The following is a 24,951-nucleotide window of genomic DNA, read 5'->3' as shown; positions in this document are numbered from 1 at the left end:
TTTGCAAGAAATTTTTAATTACTATAAATAATGCATGGCACTTTCATCCACACAGAATGACATGTAAAAAGTGAGAGAGAGAGAGAGAGAGAGAGAGAGAGAGAGAGAGAGAGAGAGAGAGAGAGAGAAAGAGAGAGAGAGAGAGAGAGAGAGAGAGAGAGAGAGAGAGAGAGAGAGAGAGAGAGATACTTTTTTTGTTGGCATTTGTTGGACGCAGGTTGTCGGGTTCAAACAGTTAATCAGGTAATCATTTATACTGCCTAGATTCAGTCTAGAAACATCATTGTTTAAAACAACAAAGTCATGCTGTGCTATGGTGAACTTTGGCCTAAAATTAATGAAGCATCTAACACACAATTTGTCATGTTCAGTTTATCAAAGTTCAGTCATTCCAAATGTCAAGTAAACTAGTCTCCACTAGTTTAACCAGTTGGGGAAATGTGTTTCAAAATAACAATAACAAGCACTGTGATGCAGTTTATGCGAACACTTTTTAATAATGTGCCACTACAATAATACTCATGTTCAAACTATGGGTGAGTTATGGTAGTTAGCAAAACTTAAAAAGCTGTATGTACTCTGATCAGCCATAACATTAAAACCACCTCCTTGTTTCTACACTCACTGTCCATTTTATCAGCTCCACTTACCATATAGAAGCACTTTGTAGCTCTACAATTACTGACTGTAGTCCATCTGTTTCTCTACATATCTTTTTAACCTGCTCAGGACCCCCACAGGACCACCACAGAACAGGTATTATTTAGGTGGTGGATCATTCTTAGCACTGCAGGAACAATGACATGGTGGTGGTGTGTTAGTGTGTGTTGTGCTGTTATGAGTGGATCAGACATTTATGAGTGGTCCTGTGGGGGTCCTGACCATTGAAGAACAGCATGAAAGCGGGCTAACAAAGCATGCAGAGAAACAGATGGACTACAGTCAATAATTGTAGAACTACAAAGTGCTTCTATATTGTAAGTGGAGCTGATAACATGGACAGTGTGTGCAGAAACTAGGTGGTTTTAATGTTATTGCTGATCAGTGTATATTGTCACAGGATAATTTGCACTCTGTTAATACCGTTGGACATAAATCTGTAACACAAACAATACAATGTGTAAAGCTTAAAGTTTTTTTAAAACAAATGTTTCAGATTATTTGATTCAGTTCAGTTTTATGGTTTTTTTTTTTTTTCTCCCCTTTTTAGTGCGTCCAATTGCCCGATTGCATCATGCTTCCTCTCCACCAATGCCAATCCCTGCTCTGATTGAGGAGAATGAACCTAACCCACGCCCCCTCCGACACGTGGGCAGCATGCCATATGCATCTTATCACCTACACTATGACGAGTGCGGTGCAGCTCAGCGTTGTGAACGGAGAGACACACCCTGAGAGCACTCTTTTCTCATCTCTGTGCAGGCGCCATCAATCAGCCAGCAGAGGTCGTAATTGCACCAGTGATGAGAGAGACCCCATCCGGCTTAGTCCCGCCCATACCTGAACAACAGGCCAATCGTTGTTCATGTGGCCGCTCAGCCTAGCCGGCATCCCAGATCCCAGCTCTGGTTTCAGCGGCCTCAGTTTTATGGATTTTACTGCACTGTGGTACTTCTTGCCCAGCACTGAGCTTCGATACAAATCTTAGTTTTCATGTTTTTATCAATGTAAGCGCCAAATTCAATTAGCATATACAGTATATGCTTGGATTGTATAGTTTTCATTTTATTTCATTAGCAGAGACACAAAACACAGTTACCTACTTTTATTCCCTGTACAGAATTATTTTTAATTGTAATGTCCCTCACAATCAAACAGGTGATAAATTGCTGCTGTTGTGAATATAGGGTTGAAGCTAGTGTTGATGCTGGCCACATACAGGAAAAACACAAGCACAAAAATAAATAAAAATAAAGCACAAAAATAAATACAGCAGCCGCTCAGGTGGCGCAGCGGTAAAGTACGCTAGCGCACCAGAGTTGGGGTTTCGAATACATCGTATCGAATCTCAGCTCTGCCTTCCGACTGGGTTGGGCGGCTGCATGAACAACGATTGGCTGTTGTTCAGGGTTGGGGGTAAAAAGTCGGATCATAGGTCCTCATAACTGGTGCAACTGCGGCCCCTGCTGGCTGACTGATGGCGCCTGCACAGGGCTGAGGAATAATGCTGATGGGGGTGTGGCCCTCCATACACAGTGCCTGTCAGTGTATGAACTCGACTCGTGCAGGTGAAAAATGCAGTCTGTACTGACTGTACGTGCCGGAGGGGGCGTATGTCAGTTGAAAGGCATCCTCAGTCAGCGGTGAAGGGTCGATTCAGTATAGAGGACTCATTCAGGGTAACTGGACACGACTAGATTAGGGGAGAAAAATGGGGGGGAAAAAGTTATTTACAAAAATTAAAAAAATAAGGGGTTGAGTCATTCGTGCTGTTCATTAATACTGAGTGACGGTTTATGATGCAGTATAAAAGTAAATAGCTTACACTGTGTGTGTTTTTGTATGTTTTTTTTTTTATCTTAGCAGTGGCTAATTTGCTTTTCCTGCTACAGCTGATTTATGGATCACAATTATGTAATAGCATTTAGCCTAGCACCGGAGGTTAGCACAATTGACTTGCTGTACACACGTCTCAATGATGTTATAATGCTGATTTACAATAGAAACGGCATCTTTGATACAGATTCGCAGGAAAACAACGAGACAGTCTTGGTTTTCTCTTTGCACACCATAGATGCTGAATAGAACTATTAGTCTATTTTTTGTTTGTTTTTGTATAGTACTACGTTTCGGCTGTCGTTCACAGTATACGTCAAGCATGATTGTTAAACTGGCATGAAAACACTGATGGGTTAAAATTGCTGGTGATGTATTCATTTGTACTCTGCCACTTGAACTAAGTGCTTTTTTATGGGGTGCTCAGTTCGGGCACCATCAATAACACCTATTCAATAACTTAAATCTTGTTAGGAAATTACTCTTTTCACAACCATTAGATTGATTGCATTTGCATAAAGACATACATAAAGTATACTCAGGTACACTTACACACACACACACACACACACACACACACAAACCCGCCCAAACACCCAACTTCACACTTGAATAATGTTTGTTATCCTGTAGAGGTAAAATTACCTTTGTGGCATTAATCCATATATAAGATAAGAATCCAACTGGCAGCGAGAGCACAAGAGTCAACTATTTCTTTCTCCAAACAAATGAGCTCAATGTAGCTTTCCTTGTACAACGAAAAAACAAAGACCAAGATGAAAGGTCTGTGATCAAATTAAAAGCAAACCAGATTAATTCTCCAGAATTTGTAAATCCTTTTTAAATCCTAGAGGCTTAAGCACTGCCCGCACTTGAACTACACGGTAGTTTCATTCTTCCAGGGTCCGGTGCGTATATTTCCTGTGCTGTCTGACGCGTACAGGTTCCCTTCAGCCCTGCTCCCTTTGAGAAGCCCGTTCTGGCTGGGCACGCACTGTGGGAAGGACTGTCTGCGTGGGTGCAGCTCAATGTGCCCATGACAAGGAACTGCAATCTCATCATCGGCTATTTTCCCACAGCCACAGAGGAGCTTTTCCGGCTCCCTGCTCTCCGTGTGGCACAGGGGTGAAGGCAGGAAATCCACCTTGGTGCAGCACGTGTGCCGGTTGCAGAGCGCGGCGTGGCATGTGTCACAGCGCGAGTGGTGCCAATCCTGGTGCTCCTCCTTCGCTAGGTGGCAGATGTGACCCTGGCGTTGACAAGTGCTTTGTGGGCTGTCTGTAGGCGAGCTGTGTCCACTGCCAGCTTCGGTGCCGGCTGGGAGATGAAAAGTCAACTCTCTGTCACCCACTGGTGATGCACGTTTGCGCCCAATAGTCCTGCCTGGTTTCAGGCAGCGATGCAGAAGCACGGACCTGTCCTCCAGAAGTTGCTGGGTGTGAAGACTGGAGCAACATGGGGTCACAGGTGTTAGGCAGGTCACATGGTTTTGCGCCTGCATGTTACTGAGCTTACACAGCCCGTGTGAGTGGCTGACAGATTTTCCTGTACAAGGCGAGTCCAGGTGGCAGTGCTCATGCCCATGCCTGTGCACATCCCCATTCACGTTGACTTTAGAGCGTCTGTGGTCGTGTCCTTGGCAAGCATTGGCACGGCGGCGTCGACAACAAGTGCACCAGCAGTGCCAGACGTCGTCACGCTTTGCACAGTGGTGAATAAGCACGAATAGACCGAGCGTGACCGAGAATGCCCCATACAGGCAGCTAAAAATCATATCCAGAAAATGAGCCTGAGAAACAGCAAGAGCTCCAAAAGTCCATGTGGCTATGAACAGAAACAGTGTGAATGCAGCACTCCTCAGCTGGGCCTTAAATGAATGCTCATTCGCAAGCAAAGCTGGATTTATCAAACCAGGGCACCCTGCATGGCAGCGGCCTCCGTCACCCTCCGGAATGCCAGGCTCATTCTGATGGTGGCAGTGGGAAACGTCAGCAACAGAAAGTCTCTGCTGTTCCTCTGAAAGCACCTTCAGCTCATACTTCCTCTCTGGGTGTTTGCACAACTGGATGAAGGTGCAAAGAAAGTAGACACATGTTACCAGGACGATGAAAGTCACAGGTCCGTAGAAAGCGCCAAGACTGGGCTCCCATGCCATCCAGCAGCTGGAACAAAAATACAGAAAAAAATACAGGCTGAATAAAGTAAAACGCAGCTTCACAAACTACTAATCGAGCTGTGTGATAAATAAAGCACTAGCTGCACCTAATGCATCTTTAAAACTCTTTTCACACAAAGATTTCTGGGACTTTAACAGTAATGAATTGGGAATGTGTTACAGAGTAAACACTAGCCAGAATCCCCCAAAAAATTCATGCAACAATTAATCAGGGAATTTTTTAATACAATTCCTGAAAATTTGGAAGAAAAGCAAGCCAGTACAGTATTGGTACAGTAAAGACAGTTTACAATGAGACCACAGACCATGGACTTCGACTGGGAAGAGGAGGGGATTATGTCCCTCTGCCTTGCCAAAATTGGCTGGCAAATGGAGCATGGGGTCGCTGATGATTGACAGTTAAGAGGAGCCAGCATGTCAGTCACCTGCACCTTGTTCAGTGTTAATTTGCTTCACAGTTTCTTCCTCAAAGCTCCACTGTTGGCAACCTGCTTTCTCTAGAAACATGATTCTGGGCTTGGTCCAGTCTAGTTTTCAGCTGCCGTATAAGACAACACAGTTTTATCTTTTCTGGGAACTCACTGAGTGTCAAGCCATTTTTCAGGTGTTTTGAGGAAACCGCCCTGGACGAGCAAGCTGCCCCAGAGGTGGCGTGATTGCCCTTTTCTAGAATGGACCCCAAGTTTGGACACACTCTGGTTGTGGGCTGAACCAGTTGGTGAGTTGGGGGTGCCACTTATGCGTTTCTTGTTCTGGGTTTCTTTTCTTTTGTTTTTTTTTGCTTGCCATACTCTATCCCTTTTCTATCTCTCATTGCAGGCTGCAGACTGTTTCTGTTTATTTTATTTTCATGTTACCCTTATGGTTTGTTGGTTTTTAACTACAGATTTGTTCTACCCTGGTTAAGCATCCTTAACATTCTGAAGTCTTGCAGGTGCAGGGTACACTTGGCGCCTCCGTGTGCCCTATTACACAGTTTCACATCTTTTGAGGTGGCTTATTTAAAACCCCAGAACTGCGAAGTGAATGGGAAGGACATTACAGTCAAAAAGAATTCTGAAAATTGGAATGATTCAAGGATAAAGGAATTGGTACAGGAATTATGTAATGCGGGTAATAAACAATGTTTGAATTATGTATACATAGGATGCATGTTTTGTTGTAAGTCACATTAAAATGAGATGTTTTTACCAAATGTGTAAATGGGTGCCTATGTGTGAATATATATATATTTTTAATTTAAATTTTTATTTACATTTTTTTTCGCATCCAATTTCTGCCCGTCAATCATCCTCTCACTAATGCTGGTCCCTGCTCCTGATTAGGGAGGACGAGGCTGCTCCACTCCCCCTCCAACACGTGCACAGCAATCGAACATCTTATCACCTACACTTGACGAGTGCAGTGCAGTACAGCGCTGTGTACGGAGAGCCACACCCTCTACCGCACTCCTTTCCCATCTCCGTGCAGGCGCCACCAACCAGCTAGCAGAGGTCGTAATCGCACTAATCTGAGAGAGAGTCCCCATCTGGCTTAAGCCCGCCCCTATCTGAACAACAGGCCAATCATTGTTCATGTGGCCGCTCACCCTCAGCCAGCAGGCAGAGCCGAGATTCAATACGAAATATTCGAGATCTCAGCTCTGGTGAACAGCGTGTGTTTTTACCCCTGCGCCACCTGAGCGGCTTTATTTACATTTTATTCTCTGCTTTTTAAACATCACCATCCACGATGGAGACCTCTAGAATAATTTTTGTTAGGATGTTTTTCTGACATCAAGGTGTCAACTCACATTGGTCTACACTGTATTGCTGAAAGTATGTGGATCCCTAACTATAAAATTGTAATACATTGCTATTACAGCCCCCACTCTTTGTGAATGGCCTTCCACAAGACTGTGAAGTGGGTCTGTGGGAATATGAGCTCATTCAGGCACTAGAACATTTGGGTCAGCGGCCCAATATACAAGCCACTGCAGCTCCTTCAGCCCAAACTTCATGTTTTTATGGACCTTGCTTTGTATACAAAGGCACAGTCATGCAAAGAATCTTGTCCCAAATTGTTGCCACAAAATCTGAAGCTTATAATTAATATTAAACAAATGACTTTACGCACCTGTTAGCAATTGGTGTGGCTAAAAACCCTAGCAACAATACAAAGTAGAGTCTTCATATTGTTGGACGTCTAATGTACCTATACACTGCCAGGCAGAAGCAATACAACATGCTGTATGTGTGCCTGGAATGTTCTTTTCCCAGGTAGTTTTACTCCAATATTAGGACAATATTTAGTCCAATATTAGGACATATCACCACACCTATCTGGTTAGCATGCTCACATTAGGGTATAAACAGTGGAATAATGGTAGCCTAGTGGGTAGAGCTTTGGGCTATCAGTTGGAACATTGTCGATTTAAATCCAGGCTCTGCTATGCAGCCACTGTTGGGCCCTTGAGCAAGGCCCTTAACCCTGTCTGCTCCAGTGGTGCCGTACAATGGCTGACCCTGCGTTTAGAACTCAGCGTCCAAACAAGCTGGGATATGTGGAAAAAGCATTTTATTGTACTGTACATGTGTATATGTATGTATATATGAATACATTTCTGACAAATAATGTGTATATGCAATGTATACTTGTAATCTCACGACTGGACTACTGCAACTCCCTCCTGGCAGGAGCTCCCATGTCCACTATTAAACCCTTGCAACTCATTCAAAATGCAGCTGCTCGCCTGGTTTTTAACCAACCTAAACACTGCCACATCACCCCACTGCTGCGTTCTCTTCACTGGCTTCTTGTAGCTGCACGCATTCAGTTTAAAACACTGATGCTCGCCTACAAAGCCAAAAATGGACCAGCCCCAAGTTACCTTGGAGGTCTAATCAAAGCCTGCTCTGTACCATGCAACCTTCGAGCCACTAGTCTCGCTCGACTTGATCCTCCACAGCATCAAGGCTCTTCTCTGTACTTGCACCCAAGTGGTGGAACGAACTTCCTCTGTCTGTCAAAAACCTTCATCACCACTTTACTAAGCACTTAAGCTGACATGTACTTACTTATTCACTAAATTACTAACGCTCTTATTAAAAAAAAAAAAAAAAACTGTTCTGGAACTGTTGTCTACTTAAACTAGAGTAAGGTAATGTTTACTATGGAAGCTCTTCTGTAAGTCGCTCTGGATAAGAACGTCTGCTAAATGCCGTAAATATAAATGTAAAGACATTCTTCTTCTAAACAAGGAATTACAGATGTGTGGATTAGGAGTTATTTTTAAAAAGCATTATGGTCTGACAGATGTTTTTAAAAACTGAGAAAACACAGAAACTATAGTTAAAAATATATCAGTGTATGGACGGGGCCTGTTTTGACTTACTATGGAGTCTGCTCTCCACTGCCATAATTTTCCAGGTTGATGGCAGCTGTGATGCCACAGATAATGAAAGGAATTCCTCCACAGACTAAATAAAACCTGCAGAGACACAAAAGCAAAGACAGTATTACACCACTAGATTAATCATAGCTGGCAAAAAAAAAAAAAAAAAAAAAAAGTGGCACAGAAATAAGTAATACAGTCTTCAAAAAGTTTCTGCACTTTTATTATTATTTCAAAGACAAATTACATCACTTTTCTACGTAGTCACCTTCCAATGCATTTTTCCTAGCGTCGTACCAACTTTTTAATTCCATCAGCAAAAAAAATGTCTTTGGTTGAGTCACTGCTTTCACATCATCATCACATGAAAATCTTCTTCCTCTTAAAGCTTCTTCGAGCGTCCAAAAAAGTGGAAATCAGATGGTGTTAAATCGGGTCTATAAGCTCTCTCTCAGTCTCTTAGACACGACCAATTACTACTCCTCCCACCCTCACTGTTTCCATCAAAAATATAAAAGTGCGGAAACTTTTTGAAAATCCCTCGTATGTCACCATGAGCAATTAAAGCTGTTCTAAAGGGACAAAGATCACTACACTGCTTATTAGCTTCTTAAAACTATTATATTGGACCACATGTTTGCATTGACACAGACTTCATCAAAAAGAAGATTTAAGTCTACTTGCTGAATAAGTACTTAGCAAAAAGGCAAATCCTAATGACTGACATCTCAACAATGAGGTGTCTGAGTCCCAATATTTGGTGATAAATTGTAAGCCTATAAAAACCAATGCACCACATCAAGAGTTCAGCCGAGGGAGAAAAAGCTCTGATAAGGCTGATTTGGTTGACAGTTCAATAAGCTCCCTTGGTCAAAGGTTCTATTTAGGAGTATGCATGTGAAAAGCTATTGACTGTTGTGTGTGTGTGTGTGCAAATGTGTGAGAGAGGTAAAGGAAATTGATTTGTCTTCGGCTGCTGGTCCGTAGTGGCAGTGACAGCTAACATACGAGTCAATCACAGAGGATCAACGGCACCAAACTCACCATGTTATCTGCTATTAGAAGTGGCCCATTGAAGCACACATGCATGCACGTGTTATTATAGCATTAAGGTTTCACATAGACGAACAGACACTATTAGTAATAAAACCACATTTGCCAATATTGTACACACGTCTATATGGGTCTGGCAGTGGTACTAGCGTTTAAGGTACTGAACTAGAAATAGTAGGTTGCTGGTTCAAGCCCCACCTTGCTGCTGTTGGGCGCTTGAGCAAAAGTCTAATCACAAGTCTAGTACTCATGGTTATAAATGTTTCTCAATAAACATAACAGGCTAAAACAGAAATTCAATCACTAAAAACAACATCTGGAAAACTGGGTCATAGGTTTTGAATTTAAAGGAAACATGGCTTCACAATAAATTGTTATTTAGGCATTACCAGAGGCAAAATGCTTTATTTACCACTTGTTGTTTGTCAAGACAAACAAATTCTCAGTTGCCTATAACACACTGCAGGACAGTTTTGAAAAAGTAAGACAAGACTGACTAGGAAGAAATGATGTTCCAGCTCAGAGGAGTAGATCAGGATGACTTAAAAATAATCATATAAATTAAAGTATTAAATTAAAATATAAACTATTATAAGGTTAGTACTAGGTCCTACATTTTATCAATGACAACTGCTGTCTGGCCCATATAACACTACAAAACTCTGCTGTTAACAGTCTGTTCTGTTAACTGATGACTAACTTTTTTTAACATCCTGTTTGTCATAATATAACATACTGTTTAATTGCATTTTTCTAAGGTTTCTCACTGATAAGCATTTTTTTTCTATTTTATTTACGCATTTTCTCCCATTTTCTCCCAATGTAGCATAGTCAATTTGTCTTCTGCTGCTGGGAGATCCCAGATTGCAGTCAAGGTGGGTATATTGCTGCTCACACCTCCTCTGACCCGCGCGCAGCCCTTAGCGGAACCATTTTTTACCCATGCACTCTGCACAGGTGCCTCTCTATCTGCCAATCAGGGTCCTTACACAGCGTTTGAAGACCCCACCCACATAGTCCAGTCACCCCACCCTAGCAGAACCGTGTCTGCTGCAGGCACTGCCAATTATGGCCGCTAGATGGCACCCAGCTGACCGGTGACAACGCCGAGTTTCGAACCGAGGAGTTCACAATCTCGGCGCTGGCTAATAAGCAATTTTAACCTAAACTCAAGCTGGTGGGTGAGAAACATGAACAAAGCAAAATAGATTTCTTATTTATCTAAAGCTGATTTCAAATATCTGCTAATACACTCTTTCCCTGTGTAATAAAAACACACACTTATTGCATTTTTCAATGCAAGACCTTGCACATGAGATTCACATATCGTCACTGTCCGATAAAAAACACATCTCCACTTGTAGCAGTTTTCACTTTTTTACATGTGTTGATTGTGGGTATAAATAGCAGTCTGTCCATAGCAGCGAATATCAAAATGACCAATGATAAGATGAAAAATCACGCAATCTCTTTAATGAGTATCTCCATTGGCTGCTAGTATAGTAATATTAGACTCTGCTTGTGCTAAAACATGCATTCATACCGGCAGTATTTAAAAGATTTTGTAATTCACCAAAAGAAATCCGCGTATGTCCCTGTTTGCTGTCTACGATACACGTAAGTCCATTTTACATATGAAGCCGATGGACTGACAACCTGATAAAAATTTTATTTCTGTGATGAATTGTATCTAAATGTCGCCATCTGTGGTTTGTTTGCACCGTTACTGTCAGGGGAAGAACATTTTTCCTTATCCTGAAAAGCTGGGTTTTTGGAGATACGTTTTCATCGGACAGCGACGATATTCACATATTTTATACCTGTACTATTACTGGATTGATTATATTCTTTAAATTTTAATGATAAGTGGATCATGTTCATACCTTTAAATGATCACAAGCTATAAAACCATGAAAACATCATGATGGTTTGCTGATTCAGCTGACACGTTGAAAGTCAGTCAATATAGAATCTTGCTGAGTACATGGAAACGGTGATTGATTTATTTTAATAGTTGCTGATGTAATTAAATCAGGTACAAAAAAGCCTGTGAACTGAAGAACAATTTAAAAGCTTGGAACGCTTATTAGCAAATTAAATAGGAAATTACGAAACACCTTAATTAGCCAATTTGTCTAATAGAAAGGGCACCAGATAACAATTAGCAGAAGCAAAAATCACCTCGCGTGTCATTTCATTTTCTTGTAAGATTCTCAGTTTTATTAGCTGTGATCTGCCTGCTGTTGGAACTATAGGTTAACATGAAATGCACTCAACCTGATTTACTAATCCAGATGCCCCAAGTTTTACGACCATATCAATTTTGTGTCCTGTTGTAAAGACAAGGTGATCTGTATTCCGGATGGAGTAAAACATCCAAGTTCTTATAAAAAAGATGGAGTAAATGTGCTAAAATTGAATAACATTGAAAAGACACTTTTCTTCATACATCTTAATGTAAGAACTTCACAGGACCATTTATACGACCCCGTGCTTTATAATATACACCGATCAGCCATAACATTAAAACCACCGGGGAGAACATGCAAACTCCACACAGAAAGGATCTGGACCACCCCACCTGGGGATCGAACCCAGGACCTTCTTCCTGTGAGGCGAGCCACCGTGCCGCCCGAACTTCTGAGACTTTGGAGTAAGCTCAGCTGGACCACTATCAGCCTGGATCCTCAGCAGCTCAAGCCTGGTTGAACTTCCACTGATCTCACCCTAAACCATCTCCACTGAAACCAGTGTACAAAAATTAGTTTTCAAGAGTTCACCTACAGTCCTCAGGAAAGCCAGACACATAAAGAGCAGCACGGCTAAACTCTGGCGCCATGTCCACTAGAATCAGTGCACCAGGGTAATAAGACTTTGTCCACGATTACTGGACAGGCTGACTCATTTAATGCCAGGGCCAATCTCAAGTAATGCAAGAGGTGAACGTTCAGTGTCAAACCACTACAACTGAGGATACATCACGGATCATCTTTAATCATCAACCTACAGCAGATCAACTGAATGAAAACTACTGAGGCTCCTCTACCTATCTTTATAAATGTCGGCATGATAGTTTAGATATAGACATTAAATAAAGCAATAAGCCACGAGAGGCCGTGTGTTACTGTGATTTTAGCACAGGGAATGACGCCTAAAACCTCTTTCCCGTGCTAAAATCATAACAGTAACGCACGGTCTCGAGTGGCTTATTGCTTTTATAAAACGGCGGTCAACATAAAATACAATAAATACAACAATGTTTAATTCATAAATGTATTTATTGTGTATAAACTTACAATAAAGCATTCTTCCGCGACGCAAGGTAGTTCGATTAACAGTGTTGCTAGGCAACATGAGGGCGAACATAACATTAACTTTTTCTTTTCAGTGGCGTATTAATATGGAATGATGTGAGGTGGTCATAGGTGTGCGTTTATCGGGGATTTTACAACGGCTTCGAACGCGGCTCAGCCAATCAGATTTTAGGACCGGAACTATCCGTTTTATAATTGCTGTTTGTTTACCATTTATGTTTGTTCAGCTTGTCATATAATTCTCTCATTACTTGTCATCTTTAATTAATTTCCACTGTTATGTAATACTGTATGCGTTCTCATTAAATATCTACCTGTGTGTGGTTCCCTATTGTCACAGTTGAATTCTACGTACTTACAAAATGCACTAAATTTAAGAAATCAAAATTTCTTCATAGGGCGGCATGGTGGCTCGGTGGGTAGCACTGTCCCCTCACAGCAAGAAGATCCTGGGTTCGATCCCCTGGTGAATGCGGTCCGGGTCCTTTCTGTGCGGAGTTTGCATGTTCTCCCCGTGTCTGTGGGTTTCCTCCGGGAACGCCGGTTTTCTCCCACAGTCCAAAAACATGCAGTCAGGTTAATTGGAGACACTGAATTGCCCTATAGGTGAATGGATGTGTGTGTGTGTCCATCGCAGGCAGTGTGTCTGCCCTGGCGCCCTGTTCAGGATGTTACTGTGTGCCTTGCACCCATTGAAAAGCTGGGATAGGCTTCAGCCCACCCACGACCCTAAATGAATAAGCGGTTAAGCAAGTGAGTGAAATTTTGTTCATATATTAGGCAAATTATTACTATTTTATCTATTTGATGTTAGTGTAATAAATTTTATCTCATTTTGAGATAATTTGTCCATAGGACTGGTGCACCATTTTTTGCTCTTTTAAATATGCATTTTCTCCCTTTTTCTTCCAATTTTACTGTAGCCAATTAGTCTCCCATACTTTGCTGAATTCATGCATGAGGCCAATCTTGTGCTGATCTCTGCCTTCCTCTACTTCTGTACAGGCACCTCGGGCTACAAGCGAGAGTCCTTACACGGCACAAAAGATGCCTTTTTTTACTGTGATCTTTTCCCACCCCGCAGACTAGTGTCTAATTTTGTCTGCTGCAGGCACTGCCAATAGTGCCTGCTAGGGGGTGCCCAGCCAACAAAATAATTATTATTGTTTGTTTGTTTGTTTATTAGGATTTTTATGTCATGTTTTACACTTTGGTTACATTCATGACAGGAACGGTAGTCACTCATTACACGAGGTTTATCAGTTCACAAGGTTATATCGAACACAGTCATGGACAATTTTGTATCTCCAATTCACCTCATTTGCATGTCGCAGACATGGGGAGAACATGCAAACTCCACAAAGAAAGGACCCGGACCGCCACACCTGGGGATCGAACCCAGGACCTTCTTGCTGTGAGGCGACAGTGCTACCCACTCAGCCACCGTGCTGCCCTAATTATTATTATTAACAATAATTTATAATAATTAATTACTAGTAATATAGGTTCAAAAGTGGTGATTTTATGTAAAGAAACTACATTTATATTGATACCTGAGTGAAAGATACTACAATGGCCTGTCCCCCACAAGGTCAGAGAGAGAAGCCAAAATGAGCAGACCTACTTTCAAAACTCATTTACCTTTAGTAGCTTCTCAATACGTACACAGCCCAGAGTTTGGTAACAAAGCAGAATCAAAAAGCATTGCTGCTTTACCCAGAACCAACAATGATACAGCTTATAGTTTACGAACTTAACATTGCATAGACAATAGCAGTCATCTAAAAAGTCTCTGCAGTTCTGCACATTCTCTTAAGGGGTGATGCATGCTAGATGCATGCTAGACTGTACCTCAAGCCTTGTAGTTTATTAGCATAACATCAATAGCAGGTCGGTTTAAAGGTTAAAAACTACACTGCTATTGCTTTTAGGTGAGCATTACAGCTTTAATTTAAAATTGAATTCCAATTGTGCTTTGAATTTTCAAAGCAGCACTTCATTACACATGCAGCAACACCCTTCTGAACATAATTACATAAACCAGCACAAAGGATTTGAACCCTGGGAACAAAAAAGAGAGACACTTAATGAATATAAATGTGCGTGAGTGTATGGGTCTCACCTCAGCATGGGAGATCTTGGTGGGTGAGGAGGTGTATCTCCGTCCTGAGGTTTGGGGGGTTTCTTGGTCACCTGTTTGTAGATGTTCCGAGCTGTGAATCCCAACCACAGCATCGTGGAGAGGGATGAGTAATGAAGTATTACTCCAACCTGCAAACACAATCCACACAGAGCACAGAGATCAGATATCCTGCCTCCTGTATAAAGTCACTACTCGAATTAAAAATAAACCTTGCATAAAAGACATAAAAACAAGAAGTTTCAATAAGATAAAATCAAAACTATAAATTCTGGCCCCTAAATTAAACAGTACATCTAGCCAAAATGACATTTTCAAGATGTAAACAGGACAGTTGTAGCCTAGCAGATGAGGTGCTGGTTTAGTAATCAAAGGATCACTGGTTCAAGCTCCACCACTGCCAGGTTGCTGCTGTTGGGTCCTTAAGCAAGGGCAGTTGTAGCCTAGTGGTTAAGGTACTGGTCCAGCAATCAGAAGGTTCCCGGTTCGAGCTCCACCACAGCCAGGTTGCTACTGTTGGGTCCTTGAGAAAGGCCCTTAATCCTCAATTGCTCAAACAATATACTGTAACTGTACTGTAAGTCCATTTGGATAAAAGTGTCTGCTAAATGCTGAAAATGTAAACGTAAAAGCAAGGCCCTTAAGCCTTTATTGCTCAGAATGTGTACTGTGCTGTAAGTCGCTTTGGAAAAAGGCATCTGCTAAGTGCTTAAAATGTAAATACACTAGTTTTTTAATATTCAAATCCCATGGGTGTTCCACAATGTTAAACTGCACTCTTTTATTAGTGCGGGGATCCAGGGTTCGAATCCTCAGCGATGCTCTCGAACAGCCGAGCGTCTACACACAGACATATTTGGCTACGTCTCTGGGGATGGCTGAGGTCCTGCGATAGACCAGCCTCCTGTCCGGGGTCGGTTACTGCATTACGATCAGTGATTCTGGGAAAGCCAGACCCAGCGGGTCTTGATCAGGACAAATCGGAGCTCCATCTAGAAGTTGAAAGTGTTTAATTGGAGCTGAAGCCATGCTGCAAGTCATGATGCATCACAAAGGTTGGTCACATTTCTGCTATTACCTTCCTAGACTGGACCCTGAAAGGAGCTGTATGCCTTTGAGGTCACACCTCTATCATTAAAACATGTTGAGTCCCACTATTTGCACACACACTATTCCTCATTATATTCCTATTTTAATCTAAAAGCATTAGGATGAGCAGAAATTAATGCTGGACATGCATTTCGGCCAAGACCAATCTCTGAAAATCCAGTTAGCTAAAACGTTTAGAGTGTGACAAAGATTTGTAAAGATCATTTGTGTCTTTTGAGAGCAGCATAGCAGTACAGACTATGTACTGCTATGCTCTTGCACTTGTTTAAACAAAGGCAAGAAAGGCAAGGCAAGAAAGCATCAGACTTGGACATTAGAGCAACAGAAAAAGATCAATTGCTCCCACAAATGCAATGTTGTCGTAAAGCATGTGTAAAGCTTGTGTGTATGTCATTCCACCACTTGAGGCACCAGTCCACAAAAGTGCCATGTTTCAAAAGGTGCCAAAAACAAGCAAGCTCATGGTATGGTGCATAAATCGACTAACGCAGCCATGTAAGGCAGATGGTTCATTTTGGGTTTCAAATCTAATATGGGCAACTACAGAAAGCCAGTGACGCAAACAAAGAACTGTGAACTGACATGGATAAATCTAGGACAACTGAAGATGTTAGCTTTGTTTGAACTCTATTAACCTTCCTAATCCTGGTGTCAAGGCGGACAGGCTATGACGAAATAGTAATTGAAAAAAACCCCCCAATAAATCAGTTGTTTGAAGAACAAGAGCTTTAAGATCATGAACCATTGGCAAAAAAAGGGGGTTGGAGAGACTGATTTGCAAACAAATACAGGAATATCACAGAAAAAGCTTTAAAAATGCCTGTGGGGCAGAGCTGGATCTCTGCCCTTACACATTCATATACAAAACACATCAATAAAAAGCTGGCTACATCTCAGTCAGGTCTGCTGTAGCTCTATAAGGAGCGGAGCAGATTGGTTCCAAGCCAGGATTCATGACTAGATTTAAGTATAACTTCAAACCAAAGCAAATGTAGGTCATGAAATGAAACTAACATATCCAGCAACAAAAAATAGCCTGTAAGGTCTTTAGAACTCTGTCTTGATCTTCTACAATTACTGACTGTAGTCCATCTGTTTCTCTGCATGCTTTGTTAGCCCCCTTTCATGCTGTTCCTCAATGGTCAGGACCCCCACAGGACCACTACAGAGCAGGTATTATTTAGGTGGTGGATCATTCTCAGCACTGCAGTGACACTGACATGGTGGTGGTGTGTTAGTGTGTGTTGTGCTGGTATGAGTGGATAAGACACAGCAATGCAGATGGAGTTTTTGTGACCACTGTGACCACTGATGAAGGACTAAAAGATGACCAACTCAAACAGCAGCAATAGATGAGCGATCGTCTCTGACTTTACATCTACAAGGTGGACCAACTAGGTAGGAGTGTCTAATAGAGTGGACAGTGAGTGGACACGGTATTTAAAAACTGCAGCAGCGCTGCTGTGTCTTATCCACTCATACCAGCACAACACACACTAACACACCACCACCATGTCAGTGTCACTGCAGTGCTGAGAATGATCCACCACCCAAATAATACCTGCTCTGTAGAGGTCCTGTGGGGGTCCTGACCATTGAGGAACAGCATGAAAGGGGGTTAACAAAGCATGCAGAGAAACAGATGGACTACAGTCAGTAATTGTAGAACTACAAAGTGCTCCTATATGGTAAGTGGAGCTGATAAAATTGACAGTGTGAGTAGAAACCAGGAGGTGGTTTTAATGTTATGGCTGATTGGTGTATCTGTGTCTATATAAGCTCTTTTAGTACTCAGGATGAATGAGAGCATCTCAAACTTCCAACATCCAAACGATTGTCCAAAATGTTAGAACTAGATCCCAAAAATGTGCAACATGGAAATTTCTATTTTAAAGCAGTGGCTCATTTCATGATCAGGGACATATTAAACATCGGGCTGATTGTAGTTACTCAAAGTTCAAGTGTTGAATGCAGGTAATAAAACAATGGCCAAATCGTTATGGCCTGACTACTGGGCTGAAGTGACTTCGAAACATCAAGTGATTCTCACAGGCAGCTGTGGTGAGCACCCGCTGGCAGTGGTTTGTGGAAGAACAAGCCAAAAAACACCAACACTCACCGGCTGTTGGGTGGTCAGAACTGATTCAACGTTTAAAGCACTGACAATAGGCATGCATGTTGCTTTCTTGCTATTCTCTCTCCACTGATGGCTATCAGTGAAAGTCCCTGCCAGCATGAACACATGGTAAGAGTTTATTCAAACAGCTGAGAGTTAATGGCCTTGCATAAGGCCTAATGGCTTGGCCATGATCTAATATGTCTTTGGAAGGTGAACATGCTATCAGTGAAAGTCATGCAAAGAACATGCAAAACTCAGGGATTGAACCTTGTGCTATCCTGACAATGAACATTTCATATGGAATTTAAATAGTTTCTGACGATTATTGGCTTGGTTCTGAAGAGCTCAGTACAGTCTTTCTAACGTGTGTCTGCAAAAGTTCATCTGTATTTATTTTGTGTGTGTGTGTGTGTGTGTGTGTGCACGCACTCTAAAAGCCTATTGTAGACCTATTGTGTGTAGAAAGTCACACAATATTAGGTTCTTCATTAGTTTGGAGTGTGTCTGTGGGACGTTGTGTCAGTTTCAGCACAAGAGCATTCATGGCAGACAAGGGCAGATGTAGCCTAGCAGTTAAGGTACTGGACAAGTAATCAAAAGGTTGATAGTTCAAGCCCTACCACTGCCAGGCTGCTGCTGTTGGGCCCTTGAGTAAAGCCCTTAACCCTCAATTGCTTAAACTGTATACTGTCACAACTGTAAGTCACTTAAATGCTAAAAATTTAAATGTCATGGGGAGCATACAGGACATTAAACCTAAATTAAATATTTAGGGCAGTTGGACTAGTAATTCAAAGGTCCTGGTTCAAGCTCCACAACTGCCAGGTTGCCACTGTTGGGCCCTTGAGCATGGCCCTTAACCATCAATTGCTTAGACAGTATACTGTCACAGTACTGTAAGTCGCTTTGGATAAAGACGTCTGCTAATTGCCGAAAATGTAAATGTAATGTAAATGAAAGATGTGGTTCTTAATGTCCTGATTCATTTCAAACACGTTTAATTGGGGTTGAGATTAGGGCTCTATGCAGGCCAGTGGAGTTTCTCCATACCAAACTTGTCCTTTTAAACCTTGCTTTGTGCAGAGGGGCAAAGTCATGCTGGAACAGCCTGAGAGCCTACCCCAAACTACCCCAAAGTTGGAAGCTCGTCAGTTAAGTCAAGTCAAGTCAACTTTATTTATATAGCGCTTTTTACAATAGACATTGTCTCAAAGCAACTTTACAAAATCCAGGACCAACGGATACAAAAATTTTATATTATATCACTTGTATAAAACTGATTTTATACTGTACTGTTGGCAATTGGTCCGTCCAAAAAACTGTGCTTAGTATTTAGGAGGGGGGTATCCACATATTTAAGGCCATATAGTCTACGTATGTGACACTGGGTTGACGAATGAGGCAGGACCCATGTGCATAAATTTAGCTCTTAAAACTCTTCATTTAAAGCAAAATCCATAATCAGAATCCATTAATCAAGGATCAAGGCAAGGGTCGAGACCGAGATCGATACAAAAGGGTATAAATCTAGGACATGAAAAAGGATATAAATCGAGGACACTAAACACAGGCACTAAACAAACTCAGGACTAAAACTAAGAACAGAAACTATAACCAGAAAACAAGAAACATGACAATGAGTGCAAGAAAACTCATAAGTGCTTTGTATGAGTAAAGACTGCAATACTTGTCCAGGAACAAAGAGACAGATGTACATAAATAGATATACATAAAACAATCATGAAGACAACAGGAAACAGGTGTGGACAATGACAAGGAGCAAAACAAAGGGTGTAGACAAGGCTTGGGATGCAGACATGAAAACAAAACAGAGTGCTTGATGAAGAGAAACCGGGGAGAGTGTTACATCATCATGGCGGTTAGATTTTTTTGGTGACTGAATGATTGAAGGGGTGTTGACATATTTCAGACCATATAGTGTATATCATGGCAGTTAGATTTTCTTGGTGACTTAATGTTTAATTAAGTTTTTTTGTAGGCTTATTGCAAATTTTTTTTGCATTGTCCCACAATTTTCCTCCCAATCTAGTCGTATCCAATTAACCAATTGCATTACGCTTCATCTGTACTGATGTTGACCTCCACTCTGACTGACGAGAGCCGTGACTGAGACGCATGTGCAGTAGCCGACTGCATCTTTTCACCTGCACAAGATGAGTTCATATGCGGATCAGCTTTGAGTACGAAGAGACACACCCTGATCACAGTATCCCTCGTCTCTGTGCAGGCATTATCAATCAGCCAGCAGAGGTCATAATTGCATCTTTTATGTGGAATCCCCTCCAGCACCCTCCCAGAACAACAAGTCAATCGCTGTTCGTGTAGGTGTCCAGCCTGCTTGTAGCAGAGCTGAGATTCAAACCGACGAGTGTGCTAACGTGTTTTATCGCTGTGTCACCTGAGCGCCTGCACATTTTTTTTAATAGACAATCAGCTGGTTTGAAAATGTACCTACTCAGATTATTGGTGGTATTGGTGGTGTAGTAGGTTCTAAAATATCATGTAACCTTGTGATATGACCTCACAATCCTTAGTTAGCGATTACGATTAACTATAGATATACTAAAACCAGCCTGTCTGGCTCCAACAACCATACCATGTATACCACAATTTCTTTTACTCCTTATGATCTTGCACTGCTGCCACATCATTGGCTGATTGGATAATTGTGTGAATGGGCAGGTGCACAGGTTTTCCTAACAAAGTGGACAGTGTATAGTTTGCCCAATACTGCTAATGGAAAACCCATGTCCAGGGATATCTTCAGAAATGTAGCTGCTACTCTCATTGCCTTTACTATTTTATTTATGCATTTTCTCCCTGTTTTCTCCAATTTAGTGTGATTGCATCTGAGGAGGGTATATCTGCCTGACACACGCTCTCTCCGATGAGTGTGCAGTCCACCAACCCCTGCTTATTTGCTCATACTTTGGTGGATTCACACGTGAGGCCAGTCTCACGCACGGAGAGTCACGCACTGATCTCCAAGTTCCTCCACTGTCAGACAGATTATGGCTACTAAGCAGGGACCTTATACAGTGTCAAAGACCCCTACCCCCTTTTTAGTTTGGTCTCTTTCCACCAAGCAGATTTGTAGTTAATTTTTCTGCTCAGACAAACTCAGAGACTTCAGAATCCCAGAATCCCAGCGCTGATGTGCTTGCAGAATATCTTGCTGTATTGTAATTCATAACACCATTTCGAGAACACCTCATGCACTATGGGTGGAGTAATTATTTTAAAGACAACGGGACACTGTCATTACAGTGATAATGTAATCAGTCACTTCAGCTAAAAGGACAAGTGGACCAAACCACGCCAAGAAAATGCTCCCCTCACCCACACACACTGTACAATTTTAAATCAACAGTGCTTATGACGCCCTTTTTTGTGATTGTCATGGATAAAGAAGTATTAAAACTATCCCCTTAATAAACTCTGGTTCTTAATCTGTAGTTTTAAACCTCTGGTCTGTTTTTTTTTTTTAACAGCACCAAGGTTAGGAACTCTCACAAACACACCATGGTTCCCCTTAAAAAGTTTAGAAAGTGTCTCATTAGATTCATCCTTCAGCTGCTCAGGTAGCGCAGCAGTAAAACACATGCTGGAACCAGAGCTGGGATCTCGAATACATCGTATAGAATTTCAGCTCTGCCTGCCGGGCTAGGCTGAGCAGCCACATGAACAACAATTGGCCTGTTGTTCAGATATGGGCGGGACTAAGCCAGATGGGGTCTCTCTCTCATGACTGGTGCAATTACGGTGCCTGCACAGAGATAAGAAAAGAGTGCTCTCAGGGTGTGTCTCTCAATGCTAAGCTGCACTGCACTCGTCGAAGTGCGGGTGATAAGACCAGGGATCGGCATTGGTGGAGAGGAATCATGATGCAATGAGGCAATTTGACGCGCTAAAAGGGAGAAAAAGGGGAGAAAACGCATAAACAAAATAAAATAAAAAAAAGATTCATCCGTCAGACTAGCTGAAGGTGTCACCTAATATTCAGTTTGTGACCCCCCAGTAACCGTCAGTAATAATGCTTAAATTCTACTCTTCTGCACTTCAGTACTGAATTGATTGACTAAGAATGCTGAATGAGTCATCTTTATCACTGTATTTTTCTACTGCTTCAAATAGTCTGCTGCTATCTTCAGAGCATATTAACTAACGGAAGCGCTAATTGCAGTATTTAGCCACCATATGTGCTGGGGTGTCCACTTTAGTGAGCAATCTACAAAGAACATGCATACAAATGAACCCAGGCACACTTTACTAACTGAACATATGGCCAAATTGCAAAACCCCTCTCTGTCAAAATAAGGGAACAAACTGCACAGGACAATTGTTTACAAACTATAATAATAATAATAATAATAAAATTTTATTTGAAAAGCGCCTTTCATGACACCCAAGGACACTACAATAAAAATATAGAAAATCTAAGCAAAATAAATAAAATACACATTTACTAAGCAAAATAAATAAAATACACATTTACTAGTATTGTTAACTAGTATTGCTCTGTTAAGGTTTAGTTGCTAAGATTACATGAAAATGATTTGCCTCCATCATAATGATGACAAGAACACTTCAGTTTAAATGTGATTAAACAATACAAGAATTAGTTCATTTATCTTTTGATATATTTCTATTATCTGTAATGATGAAGGGGGTTGAGATAACAGTTGATGCTTTTTAAAGAAAGGCAGTAAAGCTCTGCTGGTGCAAAAAACTAATCTAATGAGCTTTTCTCTTTTCATTTAAAGACCAAGAGTGCAAAGAGGTCTCTGCTCACTTATATTCAAATAATAATATACTATAAAAGTATATATAAAAGCATGGAGGACAATGTTTTGAAACTTAATGCTCCATAGCACAGGTGACAAAGCAATGAGATAGGGAGATAGGCGGGTAGATAGATAGATAGATAGATAGATAGATAGATAGATAGATAGATAGATAGATAGATAGATAGACATACAGACAGACAGACAGACAGACAGACAGACAGACATGTAGATAGATAGATAAATTGATAGATAGATGATAGATAGATAGATAGATAGATAGATAGATAGATAGATAGATAGATAGATAGATATGCAGGTAGAAAGATAGATATGTAGGTAGGTAGGTAGGTAGATAGACTGATAGATAGATAGATAGACAGACAGACAGATAGATAGACATACTGTATAGATAGACAGACAGACAGACATGTAGATACACAAATAGACCAACAGACTGATAGATAGATAAATGGACGGACGGATGGACGGACAAACTGATTTGGTGAGTGGGTGCTTGGATGGATGGATAGGACGGTGGATGATGGATGAATAGATAGATATACAGACAGACAGATCGATCAATCGATCATTAGATAGAAAATAACAGGGGTGTTATTTTTAGCGTATGCTTTATTCTTCCTCCACCAGACACCGCTGATCCACAGACCTTCTGTGGTTTATTTTCATGGTTTTGAGCATATCAGAGTTGACCTGTCCTTGTGTTTTGGCTCAATACAGGTGTATATCTTAGAGTTCTGGCATGAAGTTGCGCCTTACTGTGCAAACTCCTTGCTTGTTGCCACCAAATCTTGCTGCACCAAATCTTGCTTTTTTATACCTCCTGAATCCTCAGGAATCTGGTGGCAGTCTGTGATAGCTTCCTCTTACTGTTATGTCGGGGTGATGTAACTTTGAACGTGTAAACTATTCATCCAGCTGTATGTCTAGGAACAGTCAGTGCTTTTGCTATCTTATGTATTATTTTCCTTGTTTGTTTAAGCATTTTTAAATCTTTTAACTCTCTTTTCTTAGCCTTAAACATCCCTGTTAACTAACCCATAGCCAGTCCAGGTAGTTAATGTGTTTTATCTCAAGCACACCTGGTGAAACTAATGAAGCCCTTAATTAGTTGCATTAGGAGTACTTGAGACAACATCTGATTTGCAAATGTGTGCTTTAATAAGGGATTTTATTTAGGGGGTTGAATAATTCTAAGACTGTAGTTAAAAGTGGCAAAATCTTTGGATGAACCACTTGTTATAATAGTTGTGTTGAGTTATTCAAATTGTTCTTGTTTGACTGTTTTTGTAAACAGCTAAAAGTTTCTAAAACGTTGGTATTAAACCTCATTTGCACTGTGGGTTGATTTTGATTGCAACACTAAGTATGTAGCCATGGTTAGTTACACAGGACACACACAACCACACACACACACAGATAGCTGAAAGCACTTTGTACATTAGAAGGTTGATGCACATCAGCATGCACAAAAGTAATCATTTCAGTAAGCTTTGAGGAAGAGAGAGAGAGAAGAAAAAAGAGAACATAAAAGGGTTCAAAGAGTGTGTGATTATGAAATGGGTGAGCACTCACCGCCTGGCAGAGGATTGGGTATTTGATGCGGTTGATGCCTCCAGCGAACACAGCGAATGTCAGAGCTGTGTGGAAACAGAAGTTCAGAAGCATGTGCCATCCTTTCTGGCTGATCCGGATTGTACTGTGACAGAAAGAAACATTTTACACTCAAAAGTGTGTGGGCTGCATTTCATACTTCAGAAAACCTCAATCAAGAACTGCTCATTTGAAAGCCTAATCAACAGAAGTGCAGCGCTGGGTTGTGTGCGTTTCATGCGGTAAATGCCTGATCAAGAATAACTGGTACAAAATTGTCCTGTTGGCTTTAGCACTACAACTGAACTTGTTTCTGCTCCCCTGGCTTAGATTTATTTATTTATTAGGATTTTAACGTCACTTTGGTTACATTCATGACAGAAACGGTAATTACATTCATCATTTCACAAGTTTAATGTCAAACACAGTCATGGACAATTTTGTATCTCCGATTCAGACAGACAGACAGACAGACAGATAGATAGAACATGCAAACTCTACACAGAAAGGACCCGGAGGGATCAAACCCAGGACCTTCTTGCTGTGAGGTGACAGTGCTACCCACTGAGCCACTGCGCCACCCTTTCCGTTGGCTTAGAAGTAATCATGGCGTTATGGATGCTTCTGTCAGGGGTGGGTGATAACACGCACACACACACTCACACACACTTAGTAGGCTTTCCCTTATCTTTTCACAAATGGTTTCTGTGTCTGTCCTGCACGGTCCTGAATTAATAAAACAAACAAATTG

At 41.3% G+C, this 24,951-nt stretch overlaps 1 protein-coding gene across 1 annotated transcript in view; it reads right to left on the bottom strand.

Annotated features, from left to right (window-relative positions):
* Positions 1–3,373: 3,373 nt before the first annotated feature.
* The window catches only part of LOC134315172 (adhesion G protein-coupled receptor A3), a 339,202-nt gene continuing 317,624 nt past the window's right edge, over positions 3,374–24,951 (bottom strand). Inside the window, exons 16-19 of the mRNA XM_062996188.1 lie at positions 24,183–24,306; positions 14,535–14,683; positions 8,046–8,141; positions 3,374–4,658 (exon numbers count right to left, since the gene is read on the bottom strand). Of these exons, the coding sequence (XP_062852258.1) occupies positions 3,374–4,658; positions 8,046–8,141; positions 14,535–14,683; positions 24,183–24,306 (1,654 nt within the window). The remainder of the gene's footprint in view (positions 4,659–8,045; positions 8,142–14,534; positions 14,684–24,182; positions 24,307–24,951) is intronic.

Source organism: Trichomycterus rosablanca, chromosome 5 (genome assembly GCF_030014385.1).
Source record: "Trichomycterus rosablanca isolate fTriRos1 chromosome 5, fTriRos1.hap1, whole genome shotgun sequence".
Lineage (NCBI taxonomy): Eukaryota > Metazoa > Chordata > Actinopteri > Siluriformes > Trichomycteridae > Trichomycterus > Trichomycterus rosablanca.
This window is presented reverse-complemented; position numbering and strand designations above follow the sequence as displayed.